The sequence below is a fragment of the Schistocerca americana genome, chromosome 2, assembly GCF_021461395.2.
Source record: "Schistocerca americana isolate TAMUIC-IGC-003095 chromosome 2, iqSchAmer2.1, whole genome shotgun sequence".
NCBI lineage: Eukaryota > Metazoa > Arthropoda > Insecta > Orthoptera > Acrididae > Schistocerca > Schistocerca americana.
Genome location: NC_060120.1, coordinates 861,338,834 through 861,359,918, shown reverse-complemented (window position 1 = coordinate 861,359,918; position 21,085 = coordinate 861,338,834). Strand labels below are relative to the sequence as shown.

Below are 21,085 nucleotides of genomic sequence, written 5' to 3'. Positions count from 1 at the left end.
TGTTTGGGAACATTCTATACAAAGTCTCTGAATTTGTAGCCATTTCACGCACTGTCCATCGTTAGCATCGTCCCGAGGTAGCATTGTTCTGAACCTCTTAAAGTTACACGCCTGCACAGGCGAGTATAACTGTCATTGTAGACGAGGTCCGCTTTTTTCCCTTTTTTTTCTTTTTTTTTTTTTTACGCCGACTATGCACCAACAGTCCGCGTCACCGTGACTTGGTGTATCCGTCGTTCGGATGAAAGGCCTGATCACACAAGCACCGTGACCTCAGTACTAAGTGCATAGTTTCATTTTAACGTGGTGTTAACAGATTTCAAACATGTTACGTGTCCTAGAAACGTGCCCTCTACTAAGGTCAGGAAACGAGAAAGTGACTGATTTCGCTAGAGAAAAGTATTTTGGTTGTCTTAGATCTGCGACTTGTTTTTGCTAACTGGTAGGCTCTGAATCCAAAATTAACCGCAGTTTTTGGTTGTCACGTCAACTTTTAAGTCACATAAAAGAAAATAAAAACCAAACTTACCAAATATACTGTTCACGAAGAATAGTTTCATTCATACAAATTCTATAATAATTACTTCGAGTTAAATTGTGTTCACACAAATACTAGTTTCTTTGCCAAACGGTGTACATACGTATTACCAAAAATTTTCGCTTACAGATTCTTCAGGAGAGTTTAATCTGTGCACATTTTCACTTGATACTCCGCAGTAGGCAGCCATCATATTTACATCCCATCTACCTTGATACCGTACCTCCATAACCTTCAGGTCTCGATGGCATCCCTCACTCTGCTCACCACTGACTGCAACAAGATTGGCCCAGCGGTCAGCAATTATATGCTCATTTTTCAATCAAGGAGGAAGCATTTCAAGATCAACACCGATGCACGTGATATTGCAACAAATTAGTGACTCTTCAAATCTTCGTATTCTTCACGTAAAAAATCTGAATGGCGTATTGGAATTGCACGAAATAAATTTACATCGTGGAGGAGGACACACTTCAAACTCCGCTTTTAGCTGTCGATGAATAATCGCCATTCAGTTGCGTTATAGGCTGAAATTTCCAACTCTCCATTAAACCACGTACGTTATGGCAATATAAAAACCCACAATCACTTAGAAAGTACTGCAGGAACGCGCTTTCCCTGGACCAAATGTAGGATACGTTAGCTCCTTTTTCAGTCAAGTTTTTCGTGCGCAGTCTTGATGCTAAAAGTTCTGAGCTTTCCTGGATACTCCCAAATCTCGTGCCAAAAAATTCAACTCGTGGTGCTCAAGTCCCTTACGAACTGAATCATCTTCAATAGTAAAATCTTCGTCGTCGTGTTCACTTGGATCTTCACCAGACTTGTATTCCTGTATTTGCAAAAAGGATAATTCTTTGAAAACTGAAACTGGGATTTCAGCTGAATGAGTCACTGAGTGTATAGCTAACAGTAAACGAAGATACTCTATTTTACATTGTCGTATCCTGACGTTAGCAATACTCTCGCCAAATCATACATCAAAAGGTTATTATGTTTTTCCTTCGTCCACATCCGTAAAGGCTCGACATGCTGCTTTCACATTTTGTGAGGAGCCCATGATTTATCTTGATCACCAATCTGCACTTTAAAATTAGGCAAAATAGGCTTGCCTGTCAAATGTACTGATGTTTGTCCTTTGACTGGGAATGGTAAAACTGCGACATACGTAACAAAACGATTCAGTCCTGTTTAAGCGAACTACCAGAGGCAGACATTACAAAAAGTTTCAGCTCATATACGAATAAACACTAAATACTTCTAAGCACTCCGTCTTCAGGCCACAAGTGGCCCATCGGGACCATCCGACCGCCGTGTCATCCTCAGTTGAGGACGCGGATAGGAGGGGCGTGTGGTCAGCACACAGCTCTCCCGGTCGTTATGATGGTTTTCTTTGACCGGAGCCGCTACTATTCGGTCGAGTAGCTCCTCAATTGGCATCACGAGGCTGAGTGCACCCCGAAAAATGGCAACAGCACATGGCGGCTGGATGGTCACCCAGCCAAGTGCCGGCCACGCCCGACAGCGCTTAACTTCGGTGATCTCACGGGAACCGGTGTATCCACTGCGACAAGGCCGTTGCCCAAATACTTCAAACCTTGTGTGCAAACTGGAACTCAAGACTGCACACAGGAGTGCACCTCATTACATCAAAGCGACTCTCACCATCTCGCTACAGTATCTGAACTGGCCTAGACAACATGAATCTGTCCCTGGTCTGTGACGGAATCATACTCCCATCTGCTTGCCGGTCGGAGAAAGTTTGTCAATCAATAGCAGAGCAACAATGCTTCCTGTGCTCCACGCTCTATCCCGCAGAGTATGGTCACATTCACATAATGTGTAGAGAAAAAACTTGGCGTAGTAGAAAAAAAAGCTACAGTTTCGAAATGAGCATTCATATTTAACTCTAAAATAGTTCAAACATCGAAGTCAACAGAAATTATGTTACAAATTTTTCTCCGGTGTTATTGGCAGATAACACAGCTGATCATTAAAATTGCAACACTGTGAAGGAGGCGTGCAACAAGCGTTAAACTAATATAAATTTATGTATACGCTTGGAAAAAATTATGTAAATGACAAGCGTTTCAGAGCAGCTGCACAAAGGAGGTTCCTCATCATCTACATTCTGTATAAAAGGAAAGATTACGCAGCGAGATATCTCACTGACAAATCACATTTGAATGTAGTTTGATACTATCCCATTGTGACCGCCTCCGTAGCACAGCGGTAGCGTTACTGCCTTCCATCCAATGGGGTCCGGGTTCAATTCTCAACAGGGGACTGGGTGTTCTCTGTCCTTCATCATCATCGACACTCAATTCGCCGAAGTGGCGTCAACTAAAAAGACTTGCAATACGGCAGCCGAACCCCGAAAGGGATATCCCGGCCAATAAATGCCATACGATCATTTCATCTCCCACTGTATGGTTTATACATAAGTGATGTAAATACCATAAATCACTCCTCGATTCAACTTTGGTAAAAAAAAAAAAAAATCAAAAATATATTCCTGTAGGTAACAAAGGGAGTAGATACTTTTTTTCGCCTGAGAAAGTCTACTACAGCCAGCATTATTACAGCCATAACTAATCACACTTAATGCATCAAATAAACGATAAATTGTTAAATTTCTCCAGAGGCACTGCATACGCTTCAGTAGTAGATTCATGTTAAAGGCGCAAATGTAATTAGATGAAACATGTACCGGAACCTACACACTTTGCAATTTTGCGCTGTTAAAACTGTGTTATGGAAGTTTTAGCAGATCTTACTACAGACGGCTTCTGAAATAACTCTGAAGTTGATTCTACAGGTACACAGCGTATGGTATACGAACAGTTTGTTGCAAGTGTTCATGAAGTAGTCATTATTGGGTGTCAGACCTGTGATGACTGAAGCTCCTTGAGCACAGGTAATAGAAGAGTTTGATGCAAAAAGGAGGGTGTCCCAAACACGTTTCACTGCAGTTGCAGCATCATCGGTGGGCTTTTATTTTTGGCTGTTAAACATAAAGAATGTTCTGCACTGTCTGTACACATGCAAATATTAGGTTTTACAATCGTAATTACAAATTTTTGAAGAACATACAAATTTATGTATTCATACCTTTTTACCACAAGGTGTGGTATTGCTGAGGAGCTATAAAAACATAATACCTCAGGAAAACCACACCATATGGTAAAAAGGTATGAATACATAACTTTATATGATCTTCAAAAATTAGTAATTGCGATTTGAAAAACTAATATTTACATGTGTACAAACAGTAAAGAACATTCTTTATGTTTAACAGCCATAAAATAAAAGCTCACTGATGATGCTGCAACTGCAGTGAAACATGTTTGGGATATAAATCAAAAAATAGGTAATAGAGAATGTTGAAGAAGAGATGTATCGCCGGCCGTAGTGGCCGAGCGGTTCTAGGCGCTACAGTCTGGAACCGCGCGACAGCTACGGTCGCAGGTTCGAATCCTGCCTCGGGCATGGACGTGTGTAATGTCCTTAGGTTAGTTAGGTTTAAGTAGTTCTAAGTTCCAGGGGACTTATGACCTCAGCAGTGAAGTCCCATAATGCTCAGAGCCATTTTTGAAGAGATGTATCGATCTTTAGAAACAATGCGCCAGTCAAATGCGCCAGGAAATATAGACTCGACCAGTTCGGGCCGTCGGACGACAATCCAGCACCTGATCAACACGGATGCAATCAACTCCTCCACCAAATGTAACGCCCCACAGAAGAGCACATAGTTGGACGACAGAGTACAACACGATGCTATGTTTCCACCATGGACGCCCTGGATACGATCTACGCTACTCCACAGAAAGAAGACGAGTGTTCGACAACTACTATCCCACCAGGCTTCAACCGTCACAGCAGTTCCATTCGCGCCAGTCAAATGCAGGCGATTTTGGTCAGCGTGTAGGACGAAGCCTATCGCCGTACTCTCGACAAAGTCACTACCCAAATGCTGTAGCCATTACCCGTAACCGTACCTAGGTCGCTTAGCCACCGAATTCAGGAAAATTGAATGAAGCGACCAGCTCTTGCATGACTGGCCACGGCGTGCCAAACTTGGCGCGAGCAGCGTGAGCAGACCACAGGCGGGTCAAAGCCCCGTATACCACTCGGCTTTACTCGATCCTTCTCGGAAGTACACGAACAGCGCGACATTTCATTTAGAATTGCGGTGCGGGATTTTTCGGTCGGCACAACTCTCTGTGTTCGGCAGAATCGTGCTTTCAGCGCTGTTTACCTTCGCTATTCGTTCGTTGTATGAAGGACTTTCACAGGTCCAGTGGGTGTTTGCACAAAAAGAAGCAGTAGCGATCTATCGCCGCAATCCTTTGAAATGAATGAGAATGACAGAAGAGTGGGATGAGAATTCTCAGTTCGTATAAGCGACTGGAACTGCATATTTGCTGTGAAATGACATTACAGTACCATGCAGAAAGAATTTAAAGATTAAATTGACTATTAAAGGGCAAAAAATTACAACAATCGACAGAGAGAATTCATCCGACTGTACATCAAAAAGCACTTGGTGCTAAATTTTCAGGCCTGGAGCACGTGAAGAAACTGGTGGTACGAGCAGTAAAATTTTCTGAAGTCACAAGTATTATTCCATCGTCATTGCAACAGTTTTCAGTGGAACTGAACGAAGAAGATGTAGACTTCATATACAGGGTGATTATAATTAAACTTTCAAAACGCTGTAGAAATAACACCACTAGTCGGAATGACGTCAAACTGCAACGGAATATTATCGGAGAAGAGGGAAAACGTACGGCAGAAGAAAAAGAATAGTGTGAAAATTGATCAATAGATGGCGCTGTGTATCAGAATACGTAAATGAAAACTCCTGTCATGCGCACGATCCATTGAAGTTGGTGTAAACACACCTGGTGCACGGCTTTTCCTCCTTTCGCGTCTGCGACGTTCACCACATCTCAATGCAGGATCGCGCTCTGCTCATAAAGCTGTACTACAAGAATGATGACTGTGCACACGTCGCTCTGCAGAAGTTCCGGACACTGAAGGGTTTGAAAAAAGGCGTCCGATCACTGCCGTGGGTCTGGAGGAAATGATTCGGAAATTCGAAAAGACGGCTTCTTTCGATGTGCAACCTGGTAGAGGGAGGAAACGAACTGTTTCGATGTCAGTGGAAGTAGTGGCCACAGCAGTGCAGGAGACGAGTGGTGGTGTGCAAACGTGTAGCGCGTGGAGAATTGCCCGAACATTGGACATACCGTACCTGTGAGCACGGTGCGTAAAATTCTACGAAATATCATTTTCTGCTGTCCATTCAGAATTACCCATGTACGCGAGTTGGTTCCTGTTGACCTGCCAGCAAGAGAGACCTTTGCTTTAGAATTTCTTGCTCGCATGGATGTGGACAATGATTGGCCATGGAAGATTTTGTGGACAGACGAAGACCACTTCCATCTGACAGGATTTGTCAATAAACAGAATTTTCGAATATGGGCAACGGAAAACCCACACACAAATCAACCAGTACCACTTCATCTTGAAAAAGTCACTGTGTGGTGTGGGTTTACGGCATCATTCATCATAGGACCATATTTTTTCGCAGAGAGAGAAGCTTCCGGTCCTGTTACCTTTACTGTCACTGGTAAGCATTATGTGTGTCTTTTACACAACCACGTCGTCCCAGCTTGAAAATAGTACTTTCACCGTCTGATTTAATGCAATGTCTGTAAGTTAGAATGGTACAGTGAAACAGCTTTCCAGCCGTGCAAGAATACCTTTCCCTCGATACACGGTGCAGTTGCTTTTCAGTAACATATTGCCTGTGGACACAATACATGCCATTGGAACTTAATGCACAGCCAGGTGTGCCTGCACCAGCATCCTCATTCGAGCATTCTATCCAGGTTGATAGCTCCACAGGAATTTTGGCCGCTGGGAATGCAGTGCTGCTCCTCCAGGCTGTGAAGTGCCCTACCAGCACTTATGGCCACCATATGTGTTAATCCAGCAGAGCAGTGCATGCACATGCTGCACTGGACTCTCTGAGTGGGAATTCAAATCCGCAGGTACTGGTGATAGTAATTAACCATCACAGTAACCCTGCCAACAAACACATTTTTGATACCAACTCTGCAGAACGTTTGACATTGCCTGAGTCATAACCTTGCTTCTACTTGCACCAGCATTCTTTAAGTTTTGGAAACAGATGAAAATTGGATGGAATCAAATCAGGCCTTTGTGGAGGATGACATGACAGTTAACCCATAATGTAGGATTACTGCAGATGTCGCACTGCTCATGTGTGGTCTAGTATTGTCATGCTGAAGGAGAGGGTGCTCCATGTGTTGAACTGTTCAAATTTGAAACAAACCATTTCTCACACACCAACAGAGTTATGTTACACACCACCATGTTAGAAGCTATAGCTCAGAGCCCTCTTGTGGCACAGGTCTGCAAATATGTAGACATGAAGAAGAAAGATGTAGACTGTGAATGACAATTGTTTTATTTAAAAGTTTTAAAAGGTTTCACATAAAAATTCAGAGGCATTACTTTTCAGCACACCCTTTTATATAGAAGCCTCATAATTTCTAATAGTACAAAATGCTGTAGAAAAGTAAAATTATACATTTAACAAAATGCAGAAACGTAGAATCCAGTGACTACAAGACCAGTGAGTCACAGCTGCAGCCAGTCAACTCTTACAAATACCTGGGTGTAGCAGCTTACAGGGATATAAAATAGAAAATCATATGGTCTTAATCATGAATGAGACAAGTGAAAGTTTATTGGTCAGGCTACAAAGAAGATTCCTTATAAAAACACACTTGCGACTCAGGCAACATGAATCATCACAGGTTTGTTTGACTCACAGGAGTGTGTAAAGGAAACCTTGAAAAACAAGCCAGCAGATGCTCAAAGCAGGCGCCAGTTAGTCTGCAAAAGCCTACTTAAAAACTTTCAAGAATCAATAATATATGAGGAATGCAAGAATAATTTTATTTTATCCTTTATGAAATCCAAGAATATACTACACCACTACATATTCTTGCTCCTGTAAGGGCTGTGGAAAAAAGATTAGTTTAAGTAGAGGATGCAAAGTCATATTTGTGGTGTCACTGCCAGACACCACACTTGCTAGGTGGTAGCTTTAAATCGGCCGCGGTCCATTAGTACATGTCGGACCCGCGTGTCGCCACTGTGTGATCGCAGACCGAGTGCCACCACAAGGCAGGTCTCGAGATACGGACTAGGACTCGCCCCAGTTGTACGGACGACTTTGCTAGCTACTACACTGACGAAGCCTCGCTCCTTTGCCGAGCAGATAGTTAGAATAGCCTTCAGCTAAGTCCATGGCTACGACCTAGCAAGGTGCCATTAGTAACATTGCATGTATCTATGGAGTATCACTTATATTGTCAATAGCGATGTACCAAGGATGGAATAAAGTTAAGTATTCCAGAAGCTACGTACTTTTCTTTATAACATTCATTACGTATCCTGTTACAGACCTATAACTTGCCTACTAAACAAGTGCCTTTCGGCTACTTCCGTGGCGTGGCTGTCTTGCTACGCCACAACAATATTCAAGCAGTATTTATTCACATGATCCACATTTGAATGGAGCTGGAAGAAATCATCTGTAGAGTACTTGATCACAGTTTGCAGAGTATGGTTGTAGATGTAGATGGAATGTCACTGTTTTACCATGTAAATGAAGATAATGTTATCTTTATTTTAACACTAATAAATTGAGCAAATAATGCAGCAATGCATGGGTAGTAATCATAAAATTTTAATTATCACCTCAAAAAAATCAGTCTGTGATGAAACTTAGTGATGGTGTCAGTCCTCTTTGATATATTTAGCTTTTAGTGGGACCCATTTTTCCCAACAGTGGATGACATGGTGGAGAACTTGGCTGTACAAGACTGGATTCTGGCTGATCCAGAAAGTTCCACCTCCAAAAGCACCTCTTCGTCGTACTGGAAATACCTGCAATGCAATGCTTTCTTCATCCAAAGAAAGAGGAAGACTGAGGGAGGGAGAAAGGTTGGCCAAGGAAATATGACTCATTCCTGTACAGGATGTGTTGGGGCACTGTCGTAGCGCATCAGCACTTGCTTGCACTGTTCCTGCAACCCTTTGTGTTGGTCAGAAAACACAACCTTATAACGTGATTTCAGTAGTATTTTCATGTGATGGTTACTCCCGTATGAGCACTAACGTTAGCATCACAGTATGGCAGTCTCAAAAACACTCAATATCGTCTTGCTGAATGAAGGTTGGGTCTCTGTTTCAGCAGCTGCAAATCCACAAAGTTTCCTTGCTTGGTTTGTTCTTTTGCCATGAGGTCATAATAATGAACCGAACACTTGTCTATGGAGATTAGGAATCTGAAGCTGCCACCTGGAAAAGCCTAACTCAGCTACTAGATCTCTACTACTGCCTCAGTTCAGCAAATTGCCTCACTTCAGCAAGTTTGCTGGAATCCTGCTGGTGGAGATCGTTGTCATGTTCGGAATGTTGTGAAAGATGTTGTACACTGAATCATGACAGGATTTCACTTTTTCCACTATTGCATCAATCATGATACTCAGGTCTTTCAGCAACAGGGACTCCACTTTTCATTGACACCTGGTTCTTCATAGATGTTCTGTCATGTTATATATCCTCTTTCAGACTTGTTTGATCACACTGGAAGCATTTGCACATCACAGCCACTGTGTCATGTGATGGTGAGTTGTTGCTGCACACTTCCACCAACTCAGCATGGGTAGTTGCAGCACTATTCCTCATCAAAAACAGATTACAGCATGTTATTCCAATTTATCATAGAGCTGTGCCATTTTGTTTTGGTTCGTGTAGTGGTATGCTGGGGTACTGTTGCGTGGGTATTCGATATCTGCCAGGCCTGAAGATTTGTCCCTGAAAACAAACCGACAAATAATTATGTACCTATTTTAAGGTGATAATTTAAACTTTATGACTGACTGTGGCATTATAGTGCACAAAATCATAAACCTACACAAGATAGCAGAATAAGCCACTGACAATCTTATTCTTGCAAACAATTTTGTTTCATTACCCACAACATTCTGTATATTTCTGTCAAGATTCTCCAGATAACTGAAATAGGATGGAAAGTGAGTCGCATAACCACATCATCTGCTCGATTTTACTTTTGTGCATAAATTTATAGAATCCCAATCTGTACTGCTGCTGTCTGCATCTTCCTATCCTCTAATTGCTCTTTCAGTGCTAAAAATTCTGGTTACATTTTCATGATAAATTTCTCTTTAACCCCCTACTATTTGTACAGTTGTTATGTTTATCAAAAGCCAAAGAAACAGCATCAGGCATGTTACCACTGGTAGCAGAAGAAGTAACACAGTGATGGGAATGTAGCACCATCACTATTTTGTGGATGCTATTGTGAAAAATTGCAGCTCAGTCAGAGCAGTTGAGGTAGCCACAAGTAGTTGGCAGGAACAAAGGCACTGACATGCCTAGTGCAGCAACAGGGCTCTTTGTGCATAGCAAGGTGAGCCAGGCCAAACACTGCAATCTTGATCATGCAGTGGAGAGATGGGGCTTCTGCAGGACAGGCTGGTCTGTTTCTACACCATCAAGCCTCGGATTTGTTGTTCTGTATGTGGCTGGCAGCAGTACAATGTCACAACAAATGATCTTCTAATTGGTATAAATACACTTCAATTGCAGCGGAGTTGCTGCACTCTGGTAGCACCTACTATGATGAGAGACTACACTGGGTCAGAAGGCAGCTGCCACAATTTTGGGCCTCTGCCGCTGCAGTAACGTCTGCTGACACTAATTTCTCCTCCCAGAACTTAGCACTTTCTGCTGATGAGTCGCCTCCAGGCTCGGGCTCTCTCCAGCAGCAGCCAGAGGGGCAGAAGATGTGACTGGCAGTACAGCCACTTACCCTCCTAAGCTGATGTGGGGATTCTGGCACCATGCCTCTGTGTCTGCAGGGGCAAGTTAAAACCCCTTGCAAGAATTCCAGCAGACTTCCACACAGCTGAAACCTACTGAAAGCATTGCCAAGCCTAACTGGGGCACACAGAACTGAGCTGGTTTCTAGGCATCAGCATTCCGGGATACCAACGTCACAGGCAGCCTCCTGGCTGACATCTGGGCTCAGCAGAATTTGTGGGTCATCTACACCAGCTGTTAAAGGGAACATGGCTGCTGCATAGTAGCACTAAAAGTGTAGGAACAATAACATATTTGACTTTGTGATACTATTTTCACAAGCTATCAAAGAGCTGCACCCTTGCCATGACTAACCACCACAACCCCAACCTGCACAGTAGCGGCCATCAAATGCTGGCCACTACAGGAATTAAGTCTTTGGACTGGGACCAAACCTTGACAGATCTTAAATATTTTGTGTGCTGACCATGTACTTAGTGTGAAATTTATTATTTAACAGTCTGATAAAGGCCATAATGGTGGTAGTTTTACCACATGATGTGATTTTAACTGGTTCTACATTTAACTGTTTTACGCCGTCTGTTGACCAGAGAAATATTTCAATTTTAAATGGACTTAAAAGTATGCCATTCCTCATCAACAGAGTAGTGATTGTTTTGTCAAAATATTTCTCAGAGGTTTGCAGGTTTTTTCATGTCGAAATTTCCCTGATATAATTTTTGCTGCATTTGAAAATAAGCTTAACTAACTAGGTTTCATGTCCTTACATGATTTGAAGTTGTAAAGTCAGTTATTAGCGATTATTCCATGTTCGGCTAGGATTGAAATAAAGATGTAGATGAAACTGGTGATTTAGTTGTTACTCAAGAAATCATTTTTATAACATGTTATATCATGTTTTATTATAACTTTATTTACACTGAGAATATTCATACTAGATATTATATACAATCTGCAAATATTTTATAATTCAGAATTGTTAAACTGGGTCTAAAATCAATATAGAATAATACACATCAGGGTAATTGTAGCTGTGAAAATAACATTTTTTTTAGATTGCTGTATATTATGTAAGCTATATGTCCTTGCTATGGAAATTTCTCATTATCATCGTCTGTCATCACTCTGTCCATGTCATGTCACTGAGTGATAACCTCAGGTGACCAAGAAATCCTTGCAGGAACTCACTCTGAACGTCTGGAAATATACATGAGTAGAATTTAATACCAATAACGTATCATGTTTCAAAACAGATCTCACAATGTGGCCATTGACTTCCTTTGAACCTTTTTAATCATTCATATTGCCTGTGATAGGTGCAAATGATATGGAATCAAAAAAGTTATCACTGTGTTAATTTAAAGGATGATCTTGCAATAAAGTTGGCTACATACTGCTTTGCATTGAAATTGAAATTTGTAAAAAGGAACTGAAGTCTGAATGTTCAGTGCTGATGCAAAAAAAACATATTCCAAAGTGGGTGTGTATATTAAAAAATTAAAAACATATCTTTGTTTTGGTGCAAATGATGAACTGACAGATACCTTGTAAATTTCCATGCACCTGTTATGCACCATTGGACTCTCAGTCATGCCATGGAAAACAGATTGGAGGTCCAAGACCTACAGAAAATAAAGTAGACTCTCGGGGTTGGCGAGTATGCCAGGGTAGTCATCATCTGACAAAAACCATTACAAGAATTCATTGCACTTCCTGAACTTTTCTTATCAATGGTAAGCAATGAAAACCTCAAAACTCCATTGTTAAATTTTGCAGTTGAAGCAAAACTGGCTTCTTAAAAGTAATATAAAGTGATACAGAAAGTTGCTACATGTGTAACTGTATAGCAGAAGCTTAGTTACTGACAGATTAGAGAAATACATACACTTTCAGGGCTCTGTGATTATGGAGTTACTGGAATTGTGAATTTTCACAGACAGATGATGTTACAAGATTTTCGTTGCCTACCATCATTACACAGTTTCACTATTGACTGTTTCTATAGAATAATCTCAGTGATTGAGAATTGCTTGAGTCTTTCAGAATCCCCTCAGATTTTCCTGACTTTTCCAGTAAATTAAAATTCCTGAGGATTTTTGGTTTTCCACATTTTCCAGTCAACTCGCCACCCTGATCAACCAAACCTTGGTTTTGCTTTCACATCTGTTTTTGATGTAGTGAACACATTTTTTTGTATCTTCTTTGAGTTATTAACAAAAGACACAACATTTTAGTGTAATTGTAGAACTAGTGCATGGCGATAAAAATAAACCAATCTCTCTCCCTCCCTCTCTCTCTCTCTCTCTCTCTCTCTCTCTCTCTCTCTCTCTCTCTCTCTCTTTCTGTGTGTGTGTGTGTGTGTGTGTGTGTGTGTGTGTGTGTGTGTGTGTGCCAATTTATTGGCAAAAGCTTCTATATGGAAATATGGAAAAGAAGTATTATGTGATATTATTCCATAATATTATTTGAACTTTGACAAGATTTGTAGCCTATCTCTTGGTTAAGTGCTCAGGACTTACCCTTCTCTTCCTCTGTTGAACTGAATGGTGCAGAAGATTGTGGCATATGCGTGATTGTACCATGTTGCTTTATTACTAGCTTTTATTCAGCAATGGAATAATTTTACAACCCAATTTAAAATCGATTCCATTTCAAAACTGAAGGTAACAGTGAAAGCGAATGAATAAGCAAATTCAGTCTAAATTCTTAAAAAATGTACACCATATTTATGAGATAAATTTCTCACATTAAAGGTGCGTGTGCACCTGTGAGCCTTGTAGCTAGTCACCATGTGGCTGTGCTTGGCCCACATGCAAGTAGAGGCACTTGTCTCCCTGTCTGGCATGAGGAGACTTCTACACCCCCATGTGCAGAGGCATGTGCCACTTTGCACCAGTGCATGCACCTCCTCACCTCTTTGTGCAATGGCTGCACACGCCTACTGCTCACAAGAAGTCACACAGGTGTAGATGTACCTTAAGTCCCCTTTACCTTCTCATGAAGTCTCTTCAATAAGCGGCAAGTGTAAGTCTGTTAAAATAACATTAAGGAAATGGGTAATATCAAAACTAATGGTAAACATTGCTGTGCATGAAGGAAACTAAGTCATATTACACATGTATATTTTTATTGAATATATACACTCTTTTCAAATGATATATTATCAAAATAATAAATAAAAATGTTAAGTGATCAACAGCTATCACATCCAGTCTTCATTGGCATTGCAACAGAACATGTTGCTACTTAAGAGAGAGCTTCTGTATGTACCACATTTGAACATGGTCCAAGTAGTGTGGCAGCATAAAGATCTGTTTTTAAAATACAATGTTCAGTCTCATAGGAACATTATGAACCATTTGTGCATAATTGTAACACTCAGTTTTCAAATATTGCACTGCACATTTCATTGTTCTTTCTGTTAAGAGCAAATGTCCTCCCCGATACAGGAATAACCTTGTATTTTGACTTGCGTAGCCTGTGTTTGCTACCAGGAATACGTTCGACTTTGAAGACATTGTGTCTGAAACAAAGGAAAAGTTAATTTCTTTTTTAAAGTCACCAGTGACTAAACATTGTGAAATATTTTGCATTAAGCACAGACTTACAACTTCCAATTGACACTATGTGACCTTAAAGATTTCCATTTATCTTCAAAGACAAATAAGCACAATGTGATTATTACCCATCAGCATATATTTTAGTAAAATGTTGTGACATCATTAAGAAAATGCAATGCGGTAAATAGTAATATATTTGTTGTATTTCAAGAACATCACAAATCTACTTGAAAGTTACTTTTCAAAAATTTAATTCCTTACTTTCAATTAGGGGTTTGGCATGGAAAGAATTACTGAAGTGAAAATCTTACCTCACACTTGAGTCTGGCTGTTTTAACTGAAGACAGAGTGCAATGTTATTAGAAAAGTCAATATCTGAAACTAGATTTAGGCTTGATTCTGTAGATATGGTGAAATCTGCTTGGCTCCTAACAAATTCTGTGTCAACTTTCATTCTTCCTTGTAGCACAAGTGCAGCACTGCAATCAAGAGTAATAGTTAATTAAACAAAACAAAACAAAAATTATTCCACAAAACAGACATCAGGTTATAGCAAAAAATTGAATACAGTGGCTAATATTTGTGAAAAACTTCCTCTATTGGTAACACAGAATTTATGGGGACACATTATGGCATGGCATTTGGTATACTTTTAACTCTAATTAACTGATGCAGTGATGCTCTAGAGCAGTGACAGCCAAGAATTCAGCACACTGACAGTGCTCCTGCTTGTGTGCCATAGCTCTCTCACCTGGCTAGCCACTTATCCCACTGACACACCACACTATCTGAGCATGACGAATGGGAAGAGAAGGAAATTGTGACAGTGCCAAATTTAAATAGTAATACAGTCATACTGCATACAACTTGATTTCAGGTCTCAAGAATGTGCACCACAAACAAAACTAATTTTCATTATTATTTAAACATTTTTGGCATGCTCAAGACATAACAAAATTTTATCTGCACAAACTATCAGCATTTGGGTAGGCATAATATTTCATGTAAGTTTGCGTTCAGGTTGGCATGTAATTGTTACTTATTTAGTTTCATAATTGAAAATAGCCTTTCACACACATCTATTGATGGAAGTATTTTCACATTTGCAACCTCGTTATGAAGACTAAATTGTTCCTGGGGGAGGGGGGGGGGGGGACAACAGATAACTCCTGGACACTTTTAAAGTAAGAGAATTCATCTTTTAAAGGGAAATTACACTGCAGATCAATTGGTTCCACTTGCACATGCACAGGAGCACTTTCAACTGAAAGAGCAAATGGGCTTGAAAAGAGATGTACAACTGGCAGTTTCCTCAAAATGTTTGAAAGCCACAATGAATTCTTCAAAACTCATGTTCTCTTTAACCGAAGTGAGCCTAGGGACATGGATGGTGTTTTTTGTCAGAATTTGTCCTTTCCTCAATGCAGTTTTCTTTTTAAATGTATCTCCATCAAATCAGAAATAAGTTGTTTCTCATCTCACAATGTCTTACTGTACACAGTGTGCAGTCAAGTCAGCTTAAAATGTGAGGCCTGCAATTAATTCTGGATGTTCTAATTTTCATTCCTGCTCTCCTTTTCATAATTTCAACAATAGCAGGTTTTAAATCTAAAAATTATTCCAGGCATGCTTCTTGAGTTAGCCAACATACACTGCATTAATATGACAATTATTTGGAAAGTAAGATCTGTTTCAGTCCAAAAAATCAAGAGTACAAGCCATTCTTTCCATTTTGTGTTTCTGAGTTTGTGGCATGGGAACCTGACGCGTGCACAATTTGTGAATCTGCAACTTTTCAGAGACACTATTCTGCAGAGTTGTTCTACCACATCTGGAAATTTCAATGCTAAAGTTGAAATTATGAATAACCAGTCTTCACAAATCTTTTCATCCACAACTTTGAGCAGATCTTCTGAGATCATTGATGGTTGGCCTGACTGCAGTTATCATGAACATTTCCCAATCTGTCTGTGACAGCTTTCACCTTCTTGCACATCTTGCTGTCACTCATCACATTGGTGCCCCACATCTCTGTTATCCACCGACAAATTTCTGCTACTGCAAAGTTTCCTGCTGTCAAAAACTGAATGACTGATCATATTTCCCAACTGGTGGGCTGACTATTTGTTTAAACATCCTGAACTGACATTGTAAGCAGCACATCGTGACAATGTGAATGCAAATGATGTCATTTGACGAGCAAGACATGCTGAGAGTCAGTCTGCTTGCACGTTTCAATGTTCACATGACATTTGATTAGCTATGGCGATTTGGAACTTACTTTCCAAATAACCCTCATATGTAAAGTCACTATACTCTTCATTCAATTCCATCAAAAACTGTTGCAACTGACAGTGGAGTAATGCATGTGACTTCAAAAGATTTGCTCTGCATACCACCAATTTCCAGCATGTGCTGCATGCATACAAATGTACCACAAAGTGCTTCATTATACACAAAACAATGAATTCCACCTATCAGCTGTTGTAGTTTGTTGCTCTTTCACCATTAACAAAATCTTTAAATATTTTTGCACGTTGGTGTAATGTTGCCTATTATGCAATTGTATACCACATAAAAGATATTGAGAATTTTTATCCTACTCTCCTATCATTCCCATTCATTTTTAAAGGCTTGTGATGATAGGTCACCAGACGGCCTTTCTCGCACAAATAACCACAGGACTTGTGAACTTCTTTTGTATTAGGAACAAGCAGGGAGGGGTAAACACTGCTGACATCCCAATTTTGCTGAACTGAAGGAAGTCGTGCCAACCAAAAAATGCCATTCTGCAGAGCTCTATGAAATGTCATGCTGTGCCAAATACTTCTGAGACATATTGAGCAAAGTTAAGAAAGGTCAAACCTCAACCCACAAGTGGCCTGTAGATTGTGCTCACATGCAGTTTGGCATGCTGTGGTCAACCTTTATCAAGGATATGCCAGGAAAAGCTGGTAAAAGTTTCTGCTATATTCTTATCTGGAACCAGATAAGATCATGTGCATATTTTAAACATGAAAATGCAGAAACCTGTGAAATCTGGATCATTCTCCCCAACACCAACAGCATCTCTGAATTACATTGCTGGGAGCTGTTCATGCTACACATTCTTTGAACCCATACACCTCTGGCCTCAATACCCTTCACTAGCACCTGCCCCACACCCAAACCCACTTTCACTCTTGCCCTTCCTTGGTTCTATCACCTCTCCCAGTCTGCTCTTCCATGTCATCTTGCATTGCACGCAACTCCCCTGTCCATGGCCAGAAGGCACAACATAAAAAGCCAGGAAAATATCACTGCACGTATGTGTGTGTGTGTGTGTGTGTGTGTGTGTGTGTGTGTGTGTGTGTGTGTAATTTAATTTCCATTCCCACAACTGTAAACAGATGAAAACAGATGTTACTTACTTCTTTTCCACCAAGGAATGAGCATTTCTGTTCCACAAACTGAGCTGAATTTGGCCAGATAGGTCAAATGATACTGCGCCAATTAGACTTAGTTCAGCTACAAATCCAGGTTGGAGTGGGAGGTACTGCAAGTGGTCGTGCAAAAGTGCTAGTGCCTGAAATTTTATGATAGTCAAATGTTAACACAAAAAGGGTAAATTCTTTTTACTGTGTACATAACACAGGCCAACAATGGAAAAACATTAATGAAAGTGGTTTCTTACCGTGATTTTTAATGTAGTGAACCCAAATATGATAAAATAACTGTATGATCCACCATTCTATTTTACTAGTAACTCCAAATATTTAAAAAATGCAATTTTAGCAGTTTTAAACATATTGCATTTTTAATGCAATTTCAGTTAGTAAGAACCTTGGATCTTTCCTATGTATGGTGGTGTGCAAGCCTTAACAATACACATAGCTGTCTGTACCTTAGATGCAACCACAGTGGGAGGATATCTGTGGAGAGGAGAGAGAAACACGTAGTTCCTAAAAAGGGCAAAGCAGCCTTTTCAGTAGTAGCAGGGCAACAATCTGGATTACTGGTCTGGCCTAGTAACGTTAGCCAATGTGGCACTGCTGTTCTGGTATTGCAAATAATGGCTTTCTCTTGGGTAATGTATTCTGGAAGTAAAATAGTCTCCCCATTTGGATCTCAAGACAGGGACAACTCAGGAGGAAACAAAACTGGTATTCTATGGGTCAGAGTGTGAAATGTTAGATCCCTTAATTGGTTAGGTGAATTAGAGAATTTAAAAAGAGAAACAGATGACTGAATTTAGATACGGTGAAAATTAATGAAGTGTAGGGTCAAGAAGAACAGGACCTAATCAGGTGAGGACAGAGTGATAAAAAGGAATTCAATAATGGTAACACAGGAGTGAGTCTGATAATGGGAGACAGGAATTCTAGGACAATATGAACTGGGGTAAAGGAATGAGAGAAGAACACACATAGTAGAATTTTACACAGAGCATAAATCAATCACTGCTAACACTTGTTTTAAGAATCATATACAGTATGTAGGTTGTATATGTGAAAGAGACCTGGAGGTACTGGAAGGTTTCAAATTGATTTATAATAGTAAGGCAGATTTCAAAAACAGATTTTTAACTTTAAGACATTTCCAAGGGCAGATGTGGACTATGACTATAATTTATTGGTTATGAACTTAGATTAAAACTAAATAAATTGTAAAAAGGTAGGAAATTAAGGAAACAGGATCTGGAAAAGTTGATGGTTGATAGATTGAGTGTGAGGACCAAACAACGAGTTTATCAGTTCCAAGACCAACAGTGTCAGAAATCAAGGGAGGGGTGACACAAACAGCACAGTTCATTCCAGGGAGAGGGAAAATGGGCAAAAAAAGAGGTAAAAGAAATGTCCGTAGTGGGAAGTGGAAAGAACAGAATAGGGGTGGGGGGAAATGGGGAGAGTGGGTGTGCACCATAAATGCTAAGTGCAGTGGGGCAGTAGCATTGCCACTGGCCCCTCATGATTCCCACAGACTACCATGATCACAACACAATGAGGACAACACCAGGGGAAAAAACACAAGAAAAGGGGAAACAAAACTGGACGAAAGACCAGACAGATGGTAGGGAAGTTGTGTAGACCCTGGTCGGTGTAGAGACAGGGTCAAGGTTTCCATAACCAATGCAACACTAACTGAGGGGCTCCAATTCCAGAGGATAATTTGGTGAGAGTCATCTGCCAACACCTGAAATAAGTTCTGTAATATTCACATCTATCAGCACTTGCTTTCTTTCATGTTGGAATTATTACAAAGACAGTGTTTTGCATTTCTCATATACCTTGATTTCATCATTGCTGGCTCTCCCAAGGATCTCAATAATTTTAAGAGAATGTCACCAACTCCAAGAACTTAGATATTTCAGTGTTGTGTCACATTCGTTTCAAGGTATGTTTCCTATCTAATCTTCACCTACTTCCTCTTCTCTTTCTTAATGTTGTTCTCAAGCTTGTTTCCCTTTTACAGATCCTCTGTATACTCCCTCCACCTTTCAGCTTCTTTGTTTTGTACCTAGCCTTTTTTTTCCCCCCCTTCATAACCTTAATTCAGTAACTCCAGTGCTGTAGGATTTCTACTATGCCTTGTCTTTTTACCAATTTGATCATCTGATGCAATCACTATTACATCTCTCACACTATCCATTTGTGTTCTAGTGTATGCCTTTCCCCTGCTGCAGTTAATCATCAACTAATGTTCACTCTGAAACTCTCAACAATTTCTTATTGTCTCAAATTCTACATCTACATCTATGTATGTACTCCGCTAGCCACCAAGAGGTGTGTGCCAGAGGACACAATTCGTGCCAAAGTCATCTTTCCCCCCCTCTGTTCCACTCGCGGATCGCGCGAGGGATAAACGACTGTCTGAACGCCTCATTACGAGCTCTCATTTGCCTTATCTTTGAATGATGATCATTGCGCGATTTGAAAGTTGGTGGTAGTAATATATGCTCTACATCCTCAGTGAAGATCGGATTTCGGAATTTAGTGAGCAGCCCCTTCCATTTAGTGTGCCGTCTATCTGCAAGTGTGTCCCACTTCAAACTTTCTGTGAGATTTGTAATGCTCTCGCAATGGCTAAATGTACCAGTCATTAACCTTGCCGCTCTTCTTTGGACATTCTCAATCTCTTGAATCGGATGCAACTGGTAAGGGTCCCATACAGACAAACAACACTCCAAGACTGGACGAACTAACGTATTGTAAACTATTTCCTTTGTTGAAGGACTGCATCGCTTCCGGATTCTACCAATAAAATACAATCTAGAGTTTGCCTTGCCCGTTACTTGTGTAATCTGATCATTCTATTTTAGATCATTTTGAATAGTCACACCCAGATATTTGATGGATGTTATCACTTCCAAAGACTGGGCATTTATTTTGTACTCATATATTAATAGGGATTTCCGCCTTTTACATGCAGTAGGTTACACTTACTGATGTTGAGATATAACTGCCAGCCATTACACCACACATTTATTTTCATTTATTCTGGCATTGGAGGGAGATACTCTCCCATAGAAGGTCAAGGTTATGTGTTATTGGTGTGACGTGAAGCCGTATGTCCTGCCACACATGGGGCGTTTTTGGTGCTTGAGTTTTGGGCACACATCTTCCCAATGTACTGTGCACCCTCTACGCGGTGAATATGGACACCCACTCCATGAATGGAACCCCTGTGTTCCACCTCCTGTGTGTGTTAATTGTCACGACCATCACTCTCCACGCTCACTAGATTGCCCTGATTTTAAGAAGGAAAAGAAGTTAAAGGAATATAAGTCACTTGATTGTTCATTTTATACTGAGGCTTATCAGAAAAATGATCATCTTCACCCTTTGCCTCTCTTACATTCTTCCCCCCTTCTCCCTCTTTGTTACCTCAGTTCCATCCCCCTCTCTTCCCCTTGTCAGTCAAAGTGCCCCCTTCTTCAGCACCTGGGAGCCCTCTCCCCAGTGTCTGTCAGGCCAGAGGCCTCTAACCACAACTTTGCCACAGGACACACAGTCAGTGCGCACCAAGGTTGCCCACTAACTTTTGGTTCTGGATCTTGAGA

The 21,085-nt window shown here is 40.6% G+C and overlaps 1 protein-coding gene across 5 annotated transcripts in view; it reads right to left on the bottom strand.

The window, feature by feature from the left end:
* Nucleotides 1-13,594: 13,594 nt before the first annotated feature.
* The window catches only part of LOC124595675 (microsomal triacylglycerol transfer protein), a 202,154-nt gene continuing 194,663 nt past the window's right edge, over nt 13,595-21,085 (bottom strand). For all 5 annotated transcript variants that reach the window (XM_047134532.1, XM_047134530.1, XM_047134531.1 and 2 more), the window contains 3 exons: nt 17,457-17,611; nt 14,358-14,525; nt 13,595-14,009 (listed from right to left, as the gene is read on the bottom strand). In XM_047134532.1, coding sequence (XP_046990488.1) covers nt 13,865-14,009; nt 14,358-14,525; nt 17,457-17,611 — 468 coding nt within the window. In that variant the 3' untranslated portion in view covers nt 13,595-13,864. The remainder of the gene's footprint in view (nt 14,010-14,357; nt 14,526-17,456; nt 17,612-21,085) is intronic.